At 58.1% G+C, this 21388-nt stretch overlaps 1 protein-coding gene and 1 long non-coding RNA gene across 2 annotated transcripts in view; one reads left to right on the top strand and one right to left on the bottom strand.

The window, feature by feature from the left end:
* The first annotated feature begins 2702 nt into the window (after nt 1-2702).
* Nucleotides 2703-21388, top strand: part of RMC1 (regulator of MON1-CCZ1) — a 35246-nt gene continuing 16560 nt past the window's right edge. The window contains exons 1-5 of the mRNA XM_068165471.1: nt 2703-2942; nt 10319-10395; nt 15171-15255; nt 16365-16421; nt 19683-19769. Coding sequence (XP_068021572.1) covers nt 2778-2942; nt 10319-10395; nt 15171-15255; nt 16365-16421; nt 19683-19769 — 471 coding nt within the window. The 5' untranslated portion in view covers nt 2703-2777. The remainder of the gene's footprint in view (nt 2943-10318; nt 10396-15170; nt 15256-16364; nt 16422-19682; nt 19770-21388) is intronic.
* LOC137455000 (uncharacterized) lies at nt 10631-11483 on the bottom strand. The gene is made up of 3 exons (XR_010990731.1): nt 11435-11483; nt 10977-11030; nt 10631-10701 (listed from the first exon to the last, which is right to left on the bottom strand). It is a non-coding gene; the product is annotated as an uncharacterized lncRNA (long non-coding RNA).

Here is a 21388-nt window from a genome sequence, read left to right as displayed (position 1 = left end):
CTGAAGGGGGCTCCAAGAAGGCTGGGGAGGGACTGCTCAGGATCTCAGGCAGTGCTAGGACTAGGGGGAATGGAATGAAGCTGGAGGGGGGGAGATTGAGGCTGGAGGGGAGGAGGAAGTTCTTCCCCATGAGAGTGGTGAAGCCCTGGAATGGGTTGTCCAGGGAGGTGGTTGGGGCCCTGTCCCTGGAGGTGTTTAAGGCCAGGCTGGATGAGGCTGTGGCCAGGCTGATGTAGTGTGGGGTGTCCCTGCCCATGGCAGGGGGGTTGGAACTGGATGATCCTTGTGGTCCCTTCCAACCCTGACTGATACTGTGATACTATAACAACAGAAAAAAAATTACCATTTGGGCCAGTTTCATCCCAGTGCTTGGCTTCTCTCTGCTTTTCTGAAGTGGGTGATGGTCTTGCATTTCTCCCTTAACTTTGGAATAAAGGAACTTGGATCTTCTGGAGAATTCTATTAGTTCCTCCTTGCTCAATGAAACAGATGCCCCAAGTAATAGAATCACAGAAATGGTTTGGATTAGAGGGGACTTTAAACAGCCTCTGGATCATCACATCCCCACTAGAAGCACAGAAGGGGTTGGGTTGGAAGGGACCTTGAATATCACCCAGTTCCAAGCCCCTTCCCTGGGCAGGAACACCTTCCACCAGCCCAGGCTGCTCCCAGGCCCTGGCTTCCAACAGGCTGGGCCTGATCCCTTGGCCATCCTGTAAGTGCTGTGTGATTGCACTCAGGATGTCCTGTTCCATGATCTTGCCTGGCACTGAGGTCAGGCTGACAGGCCTGGAATTCCCTGGCTCATCCAACCTGCCCTGCTTGTGGATGGGCACAACGTTGGCCAGCTTCCAGTCTTCTGAGACCTCTCCACCAGCCCAGGCTCCTCCCAGGCCCTGGCTTCCAACATCTCCAGGGATGAGGCATCCACAGCTTCTCTGAGCAACCTGCTCCAGTGCCTCACCACCCTCCCTGGACAAACATCTCTGCTCTCCAATCTCAACCTACCCTCCTGCAGTTTGAACCCACTGCCCCCTGAGCTGCCTTCCACCCGCCTTGAGGAGGGATTGAGGTCAAATTCACTGCTTGGTTATGGCTGCTGGGAACTGGGATGACAATGTTGCCTCTTCTATGATCTCCTCCTAGCTCTGCCTTTCAGACTTGTTCAGCTCAGGTCACTGCCACAGCCTTGGCCTTGCCCAGTGGAAGGCAGCTTCAGTGCTAATGAATCTCAGGGCTGGAAGGGAGCTCAAGGCTCAGCCAGTCCCAACCCCCCTGCCATGGGCAGGGACACCTCACACCACAGCAGGTTGCTCACAGCCACCTCCAGCCTGGCTGCAAACACCTCCAGGCAGGAGGCTTCCACCACCTCCCTGGGCAACCTGTGCCAGGCTCTCACCACCCCGCATGGAGGGGTCGGTGGGAACCTCCGGCGATCATCCAGCCCAACCCCCTGCCGGAGCCGGCTGGCCTAGAGCGGGTACGGAACCCCCGGCACTTGCACACCGGCACCACCCCAGGCTGCTCCTCCGGGAAGGTTTCCCCGCGGGCGGGCTGGGGGCTGCCGCTGCGGACTCCGTCCGGTGCGCACCGCAGTGTGGCTGCGGACCGGACCCATGCCCCACACCTGGCCGCCAGGAGCGCACCGCCCTGCTCCCGCAGAACCACACACACATTCCCCTTGGAAAAGCCTCTCAGGATCACCAAGTCCAACCACTGTCCCTACTCCACAAGGTTCACCCCTAAACCATATCCCCAAGCACCACATCCAAACCACCTTTAAACACCTCCCGGGTTGGTGACTCCACCACCTCCCTGGGCAGCACATTCCAGTGTCTGACCACTCTTGCTGGGAAAGTGTTTTCCTAATACCCAGTCTGAACCTCCTCAGTCACAGCTTGAGGCCATTCCCTCTTGTTCTGTCACTAATTACCTGTGAGAAGAGACCAGCACCAACCTCTCCACAACCTCCTTTCAGGGAGCTGTAGACAGCAATGAGGTCTCCCCTCAGCCTCCTCTTTTCCAAACCAACCATACCCAGCTCCCTCCGTCACTCTCCATCAGATTTATTCTCCAGGCCCTTCACGGCTTCCTTGCCCTCCTCGGCACTCGCTCCAGCACTCGCTCCGCGACCTTTTTCCGTCGCGTTTCGTCCACAGCCTGAAACGCAGGGCGAGGCGAGAGCCGGCGGACCGGGGCCGCCGCGGGGATGCTCGGGGCCGCCGCGGGGATGCTCGGGGCCGCCGCGGGGATGCCCGGGGCCGCCGCGGGGATGCCCGGGGCCGCCGCGGGGATGCCCGGGGCCGCCGCGGGGATGCCCGGGGCCGCCGCGGGGATGCCCGGGGCCGCCGCGGGGATGCCCGGGGCCGCCGCGGGGATGCCCGGGGCCGAGGCGAGCCGGCTGAAGCAGCTCTGCGGGCGAGCAGCAAGGCGGGCGAGCAGCCCGGCCGGCAGCACTCGCGGCGGCGAGCCGGGACTGCGAGAGGAAGGCGAGGAAAGCGGGGAAGGCGGAACAGCCCCGGCCCTGCCCCCTGCCTGCGCGGCCGGGGCGGAGCTGTCAGCTCGGAGCCGCCGCTTCCTGCCCTGACGGCTCAGCCCAGCCCGGCCCGGCCGTCAGCCGCCCCGCAGCCGCGCTCCCTGCGCCCTCAAGGCTGTGCCGGCGCCGCCTGCCGTCGCGGGCAGTGTAAACAGGAAGCGGCCGGCAGGGGCTGGGCCGCGCCGGGCCGGGCTCGCTGGCGATCGCCGGCGCCGGGGGCTTTGCGCTGGCAGCCGCCGCCATGAGCCGCGAAGCGCCGGCGGGGGAGGAGGAGGCGGCGGCGGGAGGCGAAGGCAGAGCGGCGGGCGGGGACGGCGGCTGCTACCTGGCGCTGTGCGCCCGGCCGGTGCACTTCGAGAAGGCCAACCCCGTCAACTGCGTCTTCTTCGACGAGGCCAACAAGCAGGTGGGCGCCGCGCCGGGTGGGCACCGCGCCGGGCGGGCACCGCGCCGGGCGGGCACCGCGCCGGGCGGGCACCGCGCCGGGCGGGCACCGCGCCGGGTGGGCACCGCGCCGGGCGGGCTGCCGGCAGCTGCCTGCCTGCCGGGAGCTCCCTGCCTGCCGGAGCGCCGCCTCCGGGGCTCGGCCTGCGCCCTGCCCCGGGGCTGTGCTGCGGGATCTGTGGGTGCCGGGCCCGCAGCCTGCCCTGGCGGCCGTGTGGGAAGGGCTGGCGGGGCCTGGGCACCTCGCCGGGGCTCCGCAGCCTGGGGTCGCACCTTCGGGCCTGCTGCCTCAGCCCTGCTCGCTGCTGCTCTGTTGCTAGAAAAGCTCTGATGCCTGGCTCTGATCTCATAGAATCGTAGAATTGTTTCAGCTGGAAAAGCCTTCAGAGATGGTCGAGTCCAGCCACCAGCCTGTGATTGCCCTGCCCACCAAACCCTGGCCCCAGGTGCCATGGCCACAGCTCTCTGGAGCACCTCCAGGCATGGGGACTCCACCACCTCCCTGGGCAGCCTCTGCCAAGCCCTGACCACTCCGTCAGGGAAGAAATTCCCTCCCCTTCTCTTGGCTGCTGGAGCTTCGCTTTGCTTCCCCTTATGTGGAGCCACTGTGGTGCAAGGTCTTGCTGCTGGGTGCCTGGCTCAGGACCTGTCACCTTCCAAGAGGTGGTGGAATGTTTCTCTGCTCAAGTGCAACAGCATAGGTTTATCAAGTTGAGCAGCCTTTACTCTCCCTGCTGTGTGGTCCTTCCAGGGTATTGCAGTCAGCACTTTCTCTTTCTAGTCCAAATGAACCAACAGTACTGAGAGGCTTCACTTTTAGCTTCATGTATCTGACCCTTCCTCCTTTTTCAAGTCATAGCATCACAGAATGGGCTGGGTTGGGAGGGACCTCAAAGATCATCCAGTTCCAACCCCCTGCCATGGGCTCCCACCAGCCCAGCTTGCTCAAGACCTCATCCAGCCTGGCCTTGAGCACCTCCAGGGAGGGGACAGCCACAGCCTCCCCTGGGCAACCTGTGCCAGAGTCTCACCACCCTCACTCTAAAGAATTTCTTCCTCCTCTCCAGTCTCAATCTCCCCTCTCCCAGCTCAAAGCCATTGCCCCTTGCCCTGTCACTGTAAGCCCTTGTCAAAAGTCCCTCCCCACCTCTCATGCAGGCTCCCTTCCTAAAGTTCAGGTTGTTCTTAAACATTAAATTTGCCATTTTCCTGGTGCCTCAGACTTTCCCACTCTGTGGCTTCAGTTCTTTCTCCTTATTACTACTGTGAGCTGCTGAGAGTTCAAGTCAGTGTAGGTAAAAGGTCCCCAGCTTGTCATGAGGCTCATGTGGATGGGGAGGGGATGAGTCCTGCTGCAACCATCCCATGACTGTGGTGGCCACAGAACTGAGACACCCCAGCTCTCTTCCCCATAGAAGTGCCATGGTTTGCCATCACCACTGGTGTGCTTGGAGGAGGGGGGGAAGTATTCCTGGGGAGTGCTTCTTGCTGTTGCACTGTTCAGGGTTGTTGATGTCCTTTCTCTTCACAAACCATCATCCTTGACTGGCATTTGGAGGGCCAGCTGGAAAAGGTTAGCTCAAAGGTGCCTGGCAGGAGCCCCTGCATCAGCCTGGGTGTGACTGAACTGCACATGGAGAGCTCACTTCAGAGCAGCTTGTTTCCAGCTGTAAATCTAATTCTCTGCTCTAAAATCATAGTATCATAGTACATAGTATCAGTCAGGGTTGGAAGGGACCACAAGGATCATCCAGTTCCAACCCCCCTGCCATGGGCAGGGACACCCCACACTAGATCAGCCTGCCCAGAGCCTCATCCAGCCTGGCCTTAAACACCTCCAGGGACAGGGCCCCAACCACCTCCCTGGACAACCCATTCCAGGGCTTCACCACTCTCCTGGGGAAGAACTTCCTCCTCCCCTCCAGCCTCAATCTCCCCACCTCCAGCTTCATTCCATTCCCCCTAGTCCTATCACTGCCTGAGATCCTGAGCAGTCCCTCCCCAGCCTTCTTGGAGCCCCCTTCAGATCCTGGAAGGCCACAATGAGGTCACCTGGGAGCCTTCTCTTCTGCAGACTGAGCAGCCCCAACTCCTTCAGTCTGTCCTCACAGGAGAGGTGCTCCAGCCCTCTGCTCATCCTCCTGGCCCTGCTCTGGACACCTTCCAGCCCCTCCAGATCCCTCTTGTCATAGGGGCTCCAGAACTGGAGGCAGGACTCCAGGTGGGGTCTCCCCAGAGCTGAGCAGAGGGGGAGGATCACCTTGTTTCCAGTGTGCCTCTAAATCCCTGGCAGTCAGGCTTTCAGTGACACTTTCCCCACAGGAATGGCCTTGGGAGAGACCTGCCCTTGATGGCTTCTTGCCTCACAAACACTGAGAGTGGTGCCTGCATTTTCTCTCCACCCCAATGCAAAGACTGAGTACTTACCATCCCAGCTGGCTCCTCTACAACTGAATCTGGCTGCTGCCCTAAGAGACAGTAAAAATGCTTCCTGAAGACACTGGCAGCAAAAGGAGGGCTAAGGAGAGTTGGATGCAGGGGGAAACTGTGACTAAGGATGGGGGAAAAGCTGAGCTACTGAACACCTTCTTCACCTGTCTTTAACACTCAGATCAGTTGTCTGAGCACCCAGCCCCCTGAGCTAGATGGCAGCAGTGGGGAGCAGAATGAAGCCCCCATACTCCAAGAGGAGATGGTCACTGAGCTGCTGCTTAGGCCACACCTGGAATCCTGTGTCCAGTTCTGGGCTCCTCAGGTTAGGAAAGATGTTGAGCTGCTGGAAGGTGTCCAGAGAAGGGCAAGAAAGCTGGGGAGGGGTCTGGAGCACAGCCCTGTGAGGAGAGGCTGAGGGAGCTGGGGTTGCTTAGCCTGGAGAAGAGGAGGCTCAGGGGAGACCTTCTTGCTCTCTCCTGAAGGGAGGTTGTAGCCAGGTGGGGGTTGGTCTCTTCTCCCAGGCAAGCAGCAGCAGAACAAGAGGACACAGTCTCAAGCTGTGCCAGGGGAGGTTTAGGCTGGAGGTGAGGAAGAAATTCTTCATAGAGAGAGAGTTTGGCCATTGGGATGTGCTGCCCAGGGAGGTGGTGGAGTCCCCATCCCTGGAGGTGTTTAGGAAGAGCCTGGATGAGGCACTTGCTGCCATGGTTTAGTTGATCAGATGGTGCTGAGTGAGAGGTTGGACTTGATGATCTCAAAGGTCTCTTCCAACCTGGTTAATTCTGTATTCTGCTGCACCACACACAGGTCTCTGGGCTGGGTGGCAGACACCTGAGGGTACTCAGGGCTGGTGGAGGTGCTCACCAAGACACTTGCCATCAGCTAGCAGCAGGCCTGGCTGACTGGGCAGGGCCCAGCTCAGTGGAGATTGGCAAATAGAATGTGACCCCATCTGCAAGAAGGGCCAGGAGGAGAATCTGGGGAACTACAGCCCTGCCAGGAACCTTGGTGCCAGGGAAGGTGATGGAGCAGATCATTCTGAGTGCCATCATGTGACACATGCAGGACAACCAGGAGATCAGGCCCAGTCAGTGTGGGCTCATGGAGGGCAGGTCCTGCTTGGCTAACCTGATCTCCCTCTGTGCCCAGGAGTCTCACAGGTCCTGCTTAGCTAACTGATCTCCCTCTGTGCCCAGGAGTCTCACAGATCCTGGTGACTAACTGATCTCCCTCTGTGCCCAGGTGTCTCACAGATCCTGCTTGGCTAACTGATCTCCCTCTGTGCCCAGGAGTCTCACAGGTCCTGGTGACTAACTGATCTCCCTCTGTGCCCAGGTGTCTCACAGGTCCTGCTTGGCTAACTGATCTCCCTCTGTGCCCAGGTGTCTCACAGATCCTGCTTGGCTAACCTGATCTCCCTCTGTGCCCAGGTGTCTCACAGATCCTGCTTGGCTAACCTGATCTCCCTCCCAGGAGTCTCACAGATCCTGCTTGGCTAACTGATCTCCCTCCCAGGAGTCTCACAGATCCTGCTTGGCTAACTGATCTCCCTCTGTGCCCAGGAGTCTCACAGATCCTGGTGACTAACTGATCTCCCTCTGTGCCCAGGAGTCTCACAGATCCTGGTGACTAACTGATCTCCCTCTGTGCCCAGGAGTCTCACAGGTCCTGCTTGGCTAACTGATCTCCCTCTGTGCCCAGGAGTCTCACAGGTCCTGCTTGGCTCACTGATCTCCCTCTGTGGCCAGGAGTCTCACAGATCCTGGTGACTAACTGATCTCCCTCTGTGCCCAGGAGTCTCACAGGTCCTGCTTGGCTAACTGATCTCCCTCTGTGCCTAGGAGTCTCACAGATCCTGCTTGGCTCACTGATCTCCCTCTGTGGCCAGGAGTCTCACAGATCCTGGTGACTAACTGATCTCCCTCTGTGCCCAGGAGTCTCACAGGTCCTGCTTGGCTAACTGATCTCCCTCTGTGCCTAGGAGTCTCACAGATCCTGCTTGGCTCACTGATCTCCCTCTGTGGCCAGGAGTCTCACAGATCCTGGTGACTAACTGATCTCCCTCTGTGCCCAGGAGTCTCACAGGTCCTGCTTGGCTAACTGATCTCCCTCTGTGCCCAGGTGTCTCACAGGTCCTGCTTGGCTAACTGATCTCCCTCTGTGCCTAGGAGTCTCACAGGTCCTGGTGACTAACTGATCTCCCTCTGTGCCCAGGAGTCTCACAGGTCCTGGTGACTAACTGATCTCCCTCCCAGGTGTCTCACAGAGTGGGTGAGGGCAGGGCTGTGGAGGTGTCTGCCTGGGCTTCACTAAAGCCTTTGTCAGCATTTCCCACACCATCCTCCTGGGGAAACTGCCTGCTCCTGGCTTGCATGGGTGGACCCTTGCCAAGCTACAGAGCAAGAGGAAATGGCTTCAAATTGTGCCAGGGGAGGTTTAGGTTGGCCATTAGGAGCAATTTCTCCACTGAAAGGGTTGCCAAGCCCAGGCCACAGAGAGGTGGAGGAATCATCATCCCTGGAGGTGTTTTAAAGGCACAGAGATGTGGTGCTGGGGGACCTGGTTTAGTGGGGACCTGGCAGTGCTGGGCTGACAGTTGGGCTTGGGATGATCTGGAAGGTCTCTTCCAAGCACAAGAGCCTCTCTGATTGTGTGCAGCTGTGCTGAAGGGTTTCTGTAAGCCCTTGGTGCAGTTCAGCTGACACTTGTTAGGCACACCCAGAGCTGCAGGCTGCCACTGAGCTCTCACTGCCTGCTCACATGTCCTGAGCAGGGCGAGCTTCTGGCTCAGAGAGTTGCAGCAGCTCTTCCCAGTCCTACAGCTGATTGCCTTTGTGTTTGAGTCAGTGCCCAGATGTCTGAGACCCTTCTGGTACCTGACTCAGGAAAACAGCAATACTGACACAAGGAAAGGAAAACAAAGCAGCTGGCAGCCAGGCACCAGTGGTGTGCCCCAGGGATCAGTGCTGGACCCTGTGCTCTTTAACATCTTCATTGACGACCTGGATGAGGGCACTGAGTCCATCAGCAGTAACTTTGCAGATGACAGCAAGCTGGGGGCAGGAGTTGATCTGCTGGAGGGCAGAGAGGCTCTGCAGAGGGACCTGGACAGGCTGGACAGATGGGCAGAGGCCAAGGGCAGGAGATTGAACACATCCAAGTGCCAGGTTCTGCACATTGGCCACAACAACCCCAGGCAGTGCTACAGGCTGGGGGCAGAGTGGCTGAGAGCAGCCAGGCAGAAAGGGACATGGGGTTACTGGGTGACAGCAGCTGAACAGGAGCCAGCAATGTGCCCAGGGGGCCAAAAGGCCAAGGGCATCCTGGCCTGCATCAGGAAGAGTGTGGCCAGCAGGAGCAGGGAGGTCCTTGTGCCCTGTGCTCAGCACTGCTGAGGCCACACCTTGAGTCCTGTGTCCAGTTCTGGGCCCCTCAGGTTAGGAAAGAGGTTGAGCTGCTGGAAGGTGTCCAGAGAAGGGCAAGAAAGGTGGGGAGGGGTCTGGAGCACAGCCCTGTGAGGAGAGGCTGAGGGAGCTGGGGTTGCTTAGCCTGGAGAAGAGGAGGCTCAGGGGAGACCTTCTTGCTCTCTGCAACTCCCTGAAGGGAGGTTGTAGCCAGGTGGGGGTTGGTCTCTTCTGCCAGGCAAGCAGCACCAGAACAAGAGGACACAGTCTCAAGCTGTGTCAGGGGAGGTTTAGGCTGGAGGTGAGGAAGAAATTCTTCACAGAGAGAGTGATTGGCCATTGGGATGTGCTGCCCAGGGAGGTGGTGGAGTCACCATCACTGGAGGTGTTCAGGAGGAGACTTGACAGGGTGTTTGGTGCCATGGGTTAGTTGATTAGGTGGTGTTGGATGATAGGTTGGACTTGATGATCTTGAAGGTCTCTTCCAACCTGGCCCATTCCATTCCATTCCATTCCAAAGAGAGAGAGGGAAGCTCAGCCAGACTCTCATCCTGTGGAGTGGTGCCTGCAAGGCTGTCACAGCACCACTGGGCTCATGGCAGCTTCCTGAGGGACTCCAGAGGAAAGAGCTGCTTGTTTAGGGAACCTCAGTGTGACTCACACGATGCTGGAAGGGGCCTCTGAAGATCACCTTGCCCAATTCCCCTGCCTTTAGGTTCACCTAAAGCAGGGCACCCAGGAACATGTCCAGGTGGGCCTTGAAAGTCTCAAGAGATGCAGGCTCCATCTGGGCAGCCTGCTCCAGGCCTCTGCCACCCTCAGAGAAGTTCCTCCTCATGTTTAGATGGAACTTCCCATGGTCAAGTGATGATTACTACCTCCTGTCCTGTCACTGGGCACCCCTGAGGAGAGTCTGGCCTCATCCTCATCCTCCTGACCCCCACCCCTTAGATCTTTGTAACATAGATCAGATCCCCCTCAGCCTCCTCTTCTCCAGGCTAACCACCCCCAGCTCTCAGCCTCCCCTCCCATGAGAGCTGTTCCAGTGCCCTCAGCATCTCAGTGGCCCTGAGCTGGACTCCCTCCAGCAGCTCTTTGTCCTTCCTGAGCTGGGGAGCCCAGAACTGGACCCAGTACTGCAGGTGAGGCCTCCCCAGGGCACAGGAGACCCTCTCTTGACCTGCTGGCCACACTCCTGTTGATGCTCCCCAGGATGCCTTTGGCCTTCAGGGCCACAAGGGCACATTGCTGGCTCATGGTCATCCTTCTGTCCCCCAGGACTCCCAGCTCCTTTTCCCCAGGCTGTGCTGCTCCATGGGGCTGCTCTTCCCCAGGTGCAGGACTCTACCCTGGCCCTTTGGATTTCTACTGAGCTGTCAGACCTGAGTGGGAACAGAGCTTCTGTGTGGTCTCCAAAGTGCAGGTGTGGCTTGGAGAGAGGGAATCTCCTTGAGTGGATGGTTTTGAGTAAGCTGCACAGATGTTGAAACCTCTTTTGCAGGTGTTTGCAGTTCGGTCAGGTGGAGCTACAGGAGTTGTGGTGAAGGGGCTGGAGGACAGAAATCCCATCTCCTTCAGGTAAGGCACACCCCTGCTTGTTCTCCTGGGACAGAATCCAGCAAGCTAAAGTTGCAGCTTCACAGACTGCATCAGCTTGGAAGGGAGCCTCAAAGGGCATCTTGTCCAACCCCCCTGCAGGCAGCAGGGACAGCTCCAGCCAGAGCAGGCTGCCCAGGGCCACAGCAAGGCTGAGTGTCTCCAGGGATGAGGCCTCAACCACCTCCCTGGGCTTAACAGGGCAAGGCCTGAACTCCATCAGCTTGCCTTTATCTGGCAAGAGGTTCACCACAGGTTCAAGCTTCACCTGAAGGCTCCAGAGGTAACCTTGTAGGAACAAAGCAGTGCACTGCCTTACTAAGCAGAGCCTAGGCAGCCAGCTTTCCCCATCTGAATGAGAACACAGCCAGGTGAGGCCTCACCTGCCTGCCTGCATCTATGTCAGAGCAGCACTACAGGACCTGGGCCCCCTCAGGTGCCCCCAGCAGGAGCAGGCAGCTCCCTGCTGCCTCTGCTCAGCTGCTTTGTTGTGAGCTGCTGTGGGCACTGAGCCAGGCCCCCTTGGCCAGCCAGCCCAGCAGAGGCCCCAGCTCAGCACTCACCTTCACTTGCACTGATGATGATGTCAGGCTGAAAGACAATCCAAGAGGAAGAGTCTGAAGGTTAAAGTTGTAACATCCATAGGAAGGCTGACTCTGAACTCTTGCTCCTGCACTCCCTTCAGGGCCTGAAGCAGGCCCCATAACCACACTCCATTCCCAGCCTGGAGCCACAGTCCTGGCATTCTCTCTTCAGTTTCTTGCTGTACCTGCCCAGGAGGTCCATAGCTGCATCTCAAGTGGCCAAGCCCTGGGGGAGGATACTGCAGGAGAGCAGAGCCCCACACCCACAGCTCTCCCACAGCACTTCTGTTGCTTATGGAGCTCTGACTGTTTCCTCCTGAAGTCAGTGTGCATCAGCACCTGAAGCTGGGCTTCACAGGGCAAGGCCAAGCCAGCTCCTTCCAGGCCTGGCACACAGGAGGAGGCTTCCTTGCCCTGGCAGAGTATTGAAAGGATACAGAGTTTACATGGCACAGGAGACTGACTGGTGACAGAGGCTGGGCCTGCAGGGAGAGGAGCAGGTGAGGAACAGCAGCACTCAAGCAGCTCTCCCACACCAGCAGCACAAAGCAGCAGCAGCACACAACCAAAAGGCTGAGTGGAAGCAGTCACAGACTCACAGCATGGGCTGGGCCAGAAGGCACCTCCAAAGCTCAGCCAGCCTGACCTCCCCACAGCCAGCAGGGACATCCTCCACTGGAGCAGCTTGCCCAGAGCCCTGCCCAGCCTCACCTTGAATAGCTCCAGGGATGGAGCCTCAACCACCTCCCTGGGCAACCTGCTGCAGTGTTCCACCACCCTCATGGTGCAGAACTTGTTCCTGAGAGCCAATCTCAATCTGCTCTTCTCCATCTTAAAGCCATTGCCCCTGCTCCTGTCCCTGCAGGGACCCTTCAGTCTCTCTCCATCCCTCTTGTAGCCCCTTCAGGTACTGGCAGGCTGCTGTCAAGGCCTCCCCAGGGTGCTGCAGCAGACAGGCACAAGGAGAGAGCCTTTGTGTAAGCCAGAGCATCTCCAAAGGGAAGCTGCTGCTGGGGGGAGGCAAACACTCTGCAAACAGGAGTGAGAGTGTGGGGTCTCAGCCTGCAGAAGGCTTCCCTCCCCAGGACTCCAGCTCCAAACACACAGCCCCTGTCTGCAAGGCAGCACTTCACTTCCTTCAGAAGCAAAGCTGCTTTGGGCTTCCTGGCCCTAGCTTGGGTTTCATGCACCCTCCACCCACAGAGGCATGGAGTCACAGAGGGGTTTGGGTTAGAAAGGATCATCCAGTGTTCCAGCAGCCTCCTGGTGCAGAACTTGTTCCTCACAGCCAATCTCAATCTGCTCTGCTCTACTCTGAAGCCATTGCCCCTGCTCCTGTCCCTGCAGGCCTTTGCCAACAGTCCCTCTGCAGCCTTCCTGTAGCCCCTTCAGGTACTGGAAGGCTGCTCTGAGGTCTCCCTGGAGCCTTCTCTTCCCCAGGCTGATACCAGCCCCAAACTCCCCCAGCCTGTCCCTGTAGGGAGATTCTCCATCCCTCTGATCACCTTTGTGGCCTCCTCTGGACCCACTGCAACGTTTCCATGGCCTTCAAGAAGTTCTGCCATCTTCCTGCTTGACTGTCCAGCTGTCCCTTGGGATTGAACAGCTCTGGAAGTAGAGCTGCCTTGTTACAGTCTCACAGTATAACTAAGGTTGGCGGAGACATCAATGCTCATCAAGTCCAACCCATAAACACAGTCCCCATGACTAAACCATAGCACCAAGTGCCACATCCAATCCCCTCTTGAACACCTCCAGGGATGGGGACTCCACCACCTCCCTGGGCAGCACATCCCAATGGCTAACAACTCTCTCAGGGAAGAACTTTCTCCTCCCCTCCAGCCTAAACCTCCCCTGGCACAGCTTGAGACTGTGTCCTCTTGTTCTGGTACTGGCTGCCTGGGAGAAGAGCCCAACCCCCACCTGGCTACAACCTCCCTTCAGGGAGTTGCAGAGAGCAAGAAGGTCTCCCCTGAGCCTCCTCTTCTCCAGGCTAAGCAACCCCAGCTCCCTCAGCCTCTCCTCACAGGGCTGTGCTCCAGACCCCTCCCCAGCTTTCTTGCCCTTCTCTGGACACCTTCAAGTCTCTCAATGTCCTTCTTGATCTGAGGAGCCCAGAACTGGACACAGGACTCAAGGTGTGGCCTCAGCAGTGCTGAGCACAGGGCACAAGGACTTCCCTGCTCCTGCTGGCCACACTCTTCCTGATCCAGACCAGGATGCCCTTGGCCCTCTTGGCCCCCTGGGCACACTGCTGGCTCATGTTCAGCCAGCTGTCAATCAGCACCCCCAGGTCCCTCTCTGTTTGGCAGCTCTCAGCCACTCTGCCCCCAGCCTGTAGCTCTGCCTGGGGTTGCTGTGGCCAAAGTGCAGCCCCTGGCACTTGGACTTGTTGAATGCCATCCTGTTGGCCTCTGCCCATCTGTGCAGCCTGGCCAGGTCCCTCTGCAGAGCCTCTCTACCCTCCAGCAGATCAACTCCTGCCCCCAGCTTGCTGTCATCTGCAAATTTACTGCTGATGGACTCAATGCCCTCATCCAGATCATCAATGAAGATGTTAAAGAGCACAGGGCCCAGCACTGATCCCTGGGGCACAGCACTGGTGCCTGGCTGCCAGCTGGCTGTGGCACCATTCACCACCACTCTCTGGGCTCAGCCTCCAGCCAGTTCCTAACCCAGCTCAGAGAGCTGCTGTCCCAGCCAGGGGCTGACAGCTTGGCCAGGAGTTTGCTGTGGGGGATGGTGGCAAAGGCCTTGCTGCAGTCCAGGCAGACCACATCCACAGCCTGCCCCACATCCACCAGGCAGTCACCTGGGCATGGAAGGAGATCAGGTTGGAGAGGCAGGACCTGCCCTTCCTAAATCCATGTTGGCTGGACTAAATCCATGCTGCTCATGCCAGTTGTGCTGATGCACATTAGTTTTTAAAGGGGGTGAAAACAGCCTCCAGCTCCCTGTGACAGCAGAACTTCTACTGCAGGATGATTCTGCTTGGCAGCTGCTCACAAGTGGTGTTCCCAGGGCTCAGTGCTGGGGCCAGTTCTCTTTAATGCCTCCATGAATGATCTGGATGCAGGGAGTGAGGCACCCTCAGTCAGTTTGCAGAGGACACCAAGCTGGGTGGCAGTGTGGAGCTGCTGGAGGGCAGGAAGGCTCTGCAGAGGGACCTGGCCAGGCTGGCTCCAGGGCTGAGCTCAGCTGTGTGAGGTTCAACAAGGCCAAGTGCTGAGTCCTGCACTGGGCTCACAACAGCCCCAGGAGTGCTCCAGGCTTGGGGCAGAGTGGCTGCAAACTGCCCAGCAGAGAAGGAGCTGGGGGTGCTGGTTGGCAGCAGCTGAAGAGGAGCCAGGGGGTGCCCAGATGGGCAAGAAGGCCACCAGCAGCCTGGGCTGGAGCAGCAATGGTGTGGGCAGCAGGAGCAGGGCAGGGATTGTCCTCCTGTGCTGGGCACTGGGGAGGCCACAGCTTGAGTGCTGGGGTCAGCTTTGGCCTCTAACTCCCAGAAGGACCTTGAGAGGCTGGAGCAGGTCCAGAGAAGGGCAACCAAGGTGGGGAAGGGTCTGGAGAAGAGGGCTGGGGAGGAGCAGCTGAGGGAGCTGGGGGTGTTGAGTGTGGAGCAGAGGAGGCTGAGGGAGACCTCATTGCTCTCTGCAGCTCCCTGAGAGGAGGCTGCAGGGAGGTGGGGGTTGGGCTCTGCTCCCAGGTAACAAGTGACAGGATGAGAGGAAAGGGCCTCAGGTTCTGAGTTGTTTCAGAGGAGATTTAGGTTGAGCACTAGGAAGAGTTTCTTCAGTGGAAGAGTGAGGAAGCTTTGGCAGAGGCTGCCCAGGGCAGTGCTTAAATCACTGTCCCTGGGACTGCTCAAAACCCATGGAGGTGTGGGGCTGAGGGCTTTGGCAGTGCTGGGTTGATGGTTGGACCTGATGATCTTAGAGGCAGTTTCAGGTCTTAATGATTCTGTGTTGCTGTGGCAGATGTGTTCAGGCCTTCTGAAGAGTGAGCCCCACTCTGAAACCTCAACTCCCTGCCTGTCAGGCCTCACTCAGGAGCTGTGGTTCAAAGCATTTGCCCAACACTTTCCCCTCTGCAGCTGTCCTTCTGAGGGTGCATTACAGAGCTCTGGAAGGAGCTGCTGGAGATGTAATTGCCAGATCTTCTTCTTTTTCTGTGTAGGATGGAAGACAAAGGAGAAGTGAAGTGCATCAAATTTTCCTTGGGGAACAAGATTCTGGCTGTGCAGAGAACCTTGAAGAGTGTGGTAAGAAACCTGCACCCTGCAGGTGGGGAACTCCTTACAGCAGCAGAGGAGAAGGCTCTGAGCCAAGTGTTTGAGAGGGCTGGTGGCTACCCACAGATGGAGAGAAAACTTCTCTGCCACCCTGAGGGGCCCAACAGGCAGTGCTGCTGTCTTGGTAGTGCCATCATTTAAGTACAGTCAGGGGGAGCCAACTCCTGAAGCCAAGTGCTGAGTCCTGCACTTGGCTCACAACAGCCCCAGGAGTGCTCCAGGCTTGGGGCAGAGTGGCTGCAACCTGCCCAGCAGGGAAGGAGCTGGGGGTGCTGGTTGGCAGCAGCTGAAGAGGAGCCAGGGGGTGCCCAGGTGGGCAAGAAGGCCACCAGCAGCCTGGGCTGGAGCAGCAATGGTGTGGGCAGCAGGAGCAGGGCAGGGATTGTCCTCCTGTGCTGGGCACTGGGGAGGCCACAGCTTGAGTGCTGGGTTCAGCTTTGGCCTCTCACTCCAAGAAGGACCTTGAGAGGCTGGAGCAGGTCCAGAGAAGGGCAACCAAGGTGGGGAAGGGTGTGGAGAAGAGGGCTGGGGAGGAGCAGCTGAGGGAGCTGGGGGTGTTGAGTGTGGAGAAGAGGAGGCTGAGGGAGACCTCATTGCTCTCTGCAGCTCCCTGAGAGGAGGCTGCAGGGAGGTGGGGGTTGGGCTCTGCTCCCTAGGCTCAGGTGATAGAAGGAGAGGAAATGGCCTGGAGTTGTGCCAGGGGAGGCCTGGGTTGGAGATGAGGCAAAATGTCTTTGCTGCAGCAGTGGTCAGGGCTTGGCAGAGGCTGCCCAGGGAGGTGGTGAAGTCCCCACCCCTGGAGGTGTTGCAGAGAGCTGTGGCCATGGCCCTTGGGGGCAGGGTTTGGTGGCCATGGTGGGGCTGGGTTGCTGGTTGGACTGAAGGATCCTAGAGAGCTTTTCCTGCCAACTGTGGTTCCACAAAGAATTCCCTGGCAGGGCTGCAGGACTGGGGGAGATTCAATGTTCTCTGTATCTCACCCAAAACAATCTGTGAAGCTGCAATCTCCTCTCTTGTACCTGTGCTGCCTCTTGCCTGGGCCTCACCACTGCCAATTCTCTTCTTGGGTGTTTCTGCAGGATTTTTTGAACTTCATTCCAGACAGCCCTCAGCTGGAATACACCCAGGAGTGCAAGGTAAGAACCCAGCCCCCCAGCTTGGCTCTGCAGTGGAACTCTCAGCTTAGCTGCCCTGGTGGCCTCTGCTCTCCAAGCAGAGGTGGAGATACCTCCTGAGTGCTGACCTGCAGTCAGTGAGCTCTGCAGTCACTGCCCCCTCTCTGAGCTGAGCTCAAGGAGCAGCTCCTCACTGTGCCACAACCTCCTGGGCCAGGCACTTGGATTCTCCCTAGAAAGGAGTGGAAGGGCTGTGGAGGAAACAAGTGTCAGGGTTTGGGAGGGAGAAGGCACAGAGCCTGGCCAGGAACTGTGCTGATGTTGGACCTGCTGCTGTGGGGGCTGTACCTGAGGGCACTGGGCAGGGATGCTGAGCTGCTGCTGGGTTGGAGGCTGTGGTTGGTATTTCTGAACAGCCCTGGGAAGTTTCTGGTGCTCATTTGAGCAGAAACGATCAGGTAAAGGTCAGAAAGTTCAGATCATGTGAAGAGCAGAACTTGAAGTATCAAAGAATCACAGAATCACTAAGGCTGGAAGAGAGCTCAAAGGTCACCAAGTCCAACCTGGCACCACAGACCTCATGACTAAACCATGGCTCCAAGTGCCACATCCAATCCCCTCTTGAACACCTCCAGGGATGGGGACTCCACCACCTCCCTGGGCAGCACATCCCAATGGCCAACAGCTCTCTCTGGGAAGAACTTTCTCCTCCCCTCCAGCCTAAACCTCCCCTGGCACAGCTTGAGACTGTGTCCTCTTGTTCTGGTGCTGCTTGCCTGGGAGAAGAGACCAACCCCCACCTGGCTACAACCTCCCTGCAGGGAGTTGGAGAGAGCAAGAAGGTCTCCCCTGAGCCTCCTCTTCTCCAGGCTAAGCAACCCCAGCTCCCTCAGCCTCTCCTCACAGGGCTGTGCTCCAGACCCCTCCCCAGCTTTCTTGCCCTTCTCTGGACACCTTCAAGTCTCTCAATGTCCTTCTTGAACTGAGGAGCCCAGAGCTGGACACAGGACTCAAGGTGTGGCCTCAGCAGTGCTGAGCACAGGGCACAAGGACTTCCCTGCTCCTGCTGGCCACACTCTTCCTGATGCAGGCCAGGATGGCCTTGGCCTTCTTGGCCCCCTGGGCACACTGCTGGCTCATGTTCAGGCAGCTGTCAATCAGCACCCCCAGGTCCCTCTCTGCCTGGCTGCTCTCAGCCACTCTGCCCCCAGCCTGTAGCTCTGCCTGGGGTTGCTGTGGCCAAAGTGCAACCCCTGGCACTTGGACTTGTTGAATGCCATCCTGTTGGCCTCTGCCCATCTGTCCAGCCTGTCCAGGTCCCTCTGCAGAGCCCTTCTGCCCTCTAACTGACCAACATCTGCTCCTAACTTGGTGTCATCTGCAGATTTACTGATGACTGACTCATCCAGATCATCAATGAAGATGTTAAAGAGCACAGGGCCCAGCACTGATCCCTGGGGCACACCACTGGTGCCTGGCTGCCAGCTGGCTGTGGCACCATTCACCACCACTCTCTGGGCTCAGCCTCCAGCCAGTTCCTAACCCAGCTCAGAGAGCTGCTGTCCCAGCCAGGGGCTGACAGCTTGGCCAGGAGTTTGCTGTGGGGGATGGTGTCAAAGGTGCTGGTGCCACTGTTTGGTACTTCCCAACTTATACCTAAGGCAGTAAGAGTGGTGATGGAAACATCTGATTTGCACAGACCCCTGTGTTCCTGTGGGCTTGAAAGCTGGAGCACCCTCAGGTTTGTTATTTGGGGTCATGCTGAGTAGAGCACTGTAGCAGGGTGTTCAGGGTGGAGTGCTGAGGGGGCTCACAGCAGGTTAGCTCAGCTTAGTTCTGCATTTTTGTCCTCAGAAGGAGCTCTCTTTTCATGTCAGGAATCAGTAATGGTTTGTTGGTCCACAGACAGCTGAAGAGGAGCCAGGGGGTGCCCAGGTGGGCAAGAAGGGCACCAGCAGCCTGGCCTGGAGCAGCAATGGTGTGGGCAGCAGGAGCAGGGCAGGGATTGTCCTCCTGTGCTGGGCACTGGGGAGGCCACAGCTTGAGTGCTGGGGTCAGCTTTGGGCCTCTCACTCCCAGAAGGACCTTGAGAGGCTGGAGCAGGTCCAGAGAAGGGCAACCAAGGTGGGGAAGGGTGTGGAGAAGAGGGCTGGGGAGGAGCAGCTGAGGGAGCTGGGGGTGTTGAGTGTGGAGAAGAGGAGGCTGAGGGAGACCTCATTGCTCTCTGCAGCTCCCTGAGAGGAGGCTGCAGGGAGGTGGGGGTTGGGCTCTGCTCCCCAGGCTCAGGTGATAGAAGGAGAGGAAATGGCCTGGAGTTGTGCAGGGGAGGCTTAGGTTGGAGATGAGGCAAAATGTCTTTGCTACAAGAGTGCTCAGGGCTTGGCAGAGGCTGCCCAGGGAGGTGGTGGAGTCCCCATGCCTGGAGGTGTTGCAGAGAGCTGTGGCCATGGCCCTTGGGGCCAGGGTTTGGTGGCCATGGTGGATTGGGTTGCTGGTTGGACTGGAGGATCCTAGAGAGCTTTTCCAGCTACAGCTTGAGTGCTGGGTTCAGTTTTGAGCCTCTCACTGCAAGACTCTGAGGGGCTGGAGCAGGTCCAGAGAAGGGCTGGGCAAGGGTCAGTGTGGTGAGGAGCAGCCAAGGGAGTTGGGGGGTTTAATCTGGAGAAGAGGAGGCTGAGGGAGACCTCACTGCTCTCTGCAGCTCCTTGAAATGGGGTTGGACCCAGGTTGGTCTCTTCTCCCAGGTAAAAAGAGTGCCAGGGCAAGGGGAAATGGCCTCAGGTTGCAGCAGGAGAGGTTTAGGTTGGATATTAGACAAATTTCTTTGCTGCCAGAGTGGTCAGGGGTTGGAAGAGGCTGCCCAGGCAGGTGGTGGAGTCCCCATCCCTGGGGGTGTTTAAACTCCATGTGGCTGTGGTGCTGAGGGCTGTGGTTTGGTGGTGACCTGGCAGGGCTGGGTTAGCAGCTGGACTTGGTGACCTTAAAGATCTTTTCCAGCATAAACCAGTCTGTGATTCTAACCAGAGCTGGGATGCATTTGGGGAGGAAGTAAAAGCTGAAGGTGTGCTAGAGCTGCAAACCCTGCAGGCTGCCAGTGCAGGCCAGGCAGCAGCTCTGCTCCTGCCCAGCTGCTGCAGGCAGAGTGTCTGCCTGGCAAAGAGCATGAACTGCAGTGGCTGCAGAGCTGCACTGCCTTTGGGCTTCATTTAGTGCTGTGGGCTTCCCTGATGAGCTGAGCTTTCCCAGTGACAGAGTGTCTGTCTGTCTGCTTGCCTGTCACAGACCAAGAATGCCAACATCCTGGGCTTCTGCTGGACCAGCTCCACAGAAATCGTCTTCATCACAGACCAAGGGATGGAGTTCTACCAGGTAACACCAGCAGCCCCTGGCTGCACCCCTGCCAGGAGCTGGGCATCCCTCTCTTCCCACCCTCTCCTTGAGACACTGCTCTGCTGAACCAAGGCACTCTGCTGCTTTGCTTGCAAACTGTTTGGCCTCGAGAGGAATCCATCTGTTGGGCTGACAATGGCAGCCTGGGAGGCTTGGCTGGGACAGCTGAAGGCTGTGAGGCCATTCAGAGACTTGGAGAGACTGAGAGCTGGGCACAGAGGAACCAAATGAGGTCCAACAAGGACAAGTGCAGAGTCCTGCAGCTGGGGAGGAAGAATAAACTGCAGCAGCACAGCCTGGGAGGGGATCAGCACTGTGGAGAGGGACCTGGGAGTGCTGGTGGCTAACAAGTTCTGCATGGGACAGCAATGTGCCCTGGGGGCCAAGAAGGCCAAGGGGGTCCTGGGGTGCAGCAGAGGAGTGTGGCCAGCAGAGCCAGGGAGGTTCTCCTCCCCCTCTACTCTGCCCTGGGGAGACCTCACCTGGAATATTGCATCCAGCTCTGGGCTCCCCAGCTCAGGAGGGACAGGGATCTGCTGGAGAGAGTCCAAGGGAGGGCTGCAAGGATGCTGAAGGGACTGCAGCACTGCCTGGGGAGGAGAGGCTGAGAGCCCTGGGGCTGTTTAGTGTTGAGAGGAGAAGACTGAGAGGGATCTGATCAATGTCTATCAATAGCTGAGGGCTGGGGGTCAGGAGGGAGGGGACAGGGACAGGCTCTGCTCAGTTGTGCCCTGGGATAGGACAAGGAGCAATGGATATAAGCTGCAGCACAGGAGGTTCCACCTCAACACCAGGAGGAATTTCTTGCCTGTGAGGGTCCCAGAGCCCTGGAGCAGGCTGCCCAGAGGGGTTGTGGAGTCTCAGAGCAGGACCTTCCCAGCCCTGTCTGGATGTGTTCCTGTGTGACCTGAGCTGGATTCTGGCAGGGGGGTTGGACTCAGTGATCTCTTTGAGTCCCTTCCAACCCCTAACATCCTGGGATCCTGTGATCTAATGTCCCTAATGTGCTTCCTGTTATCAAGCACAGCTAACAAAGCCTCTGTGTCAGGGCATACTGAAGTGAGCCTTGGGAGCTGTGGATTAGTAGCTTAGCTTGTGTGGAGTTGAGGCTCTGCAGCTGCTGTGAACTCTCCCTGCATGCAAACCAAACCAGCACAGGGCTGGGGCTGTGCCCCCTGGAAGTGCAGCAAGGAGCAGCCAGTGACAGCCCTCTGCAGTCAGCAGCTGCTTCCTGGGGTGATCTCATCCTCTGAGTCCCTCTGCTGTGTGCAGTTCCCTTTCTGGGTGGCTTGGAGAATTCTGATCAATGAATGGTCCTTTCTGCCAGGCATGATGAAGGGGATGATCAGCTTCCTCCAAAGGAAGCCCCAGGCCTGGAGCTCACACATGCTGGTTTGTCTCACTAATGATAATAACCACTGCTAAAGAAACCCACTGGAAAAGCAGCTTTATTTCATGCTGCTTTTGGGGGTGGGGGAAAGACCTCTAAAAGGGTTAGGAGCACCAACCCTGCCAGTGAAAGCACCAAAGCAGTAAGGGTGTTTTGGATGGGAAGTCCTTTAGGCCCCTTCTGTAGACAGGCTGGGAGAGCTGGGGCT

This window comes from Melanerpes formicivorus, unplaced genomic scaffold (assembly GCF_026170545.1).
Source record: "Melanerpes formicivorus ecotype bairdi unplaced genomic scaffold, bMelFor1.0.p_v2 SCAF_89, whole genome shotgun sequence".
Lineage (NCBI taxonomy): Eukaryota > Metazoa > Chordata > Aves > Piciformes > Picidae > Melanerpes > Melanerpes formicivorus.
This window is presented reverse-complemented; position numbering and strand designations above follow the sequence as displayed.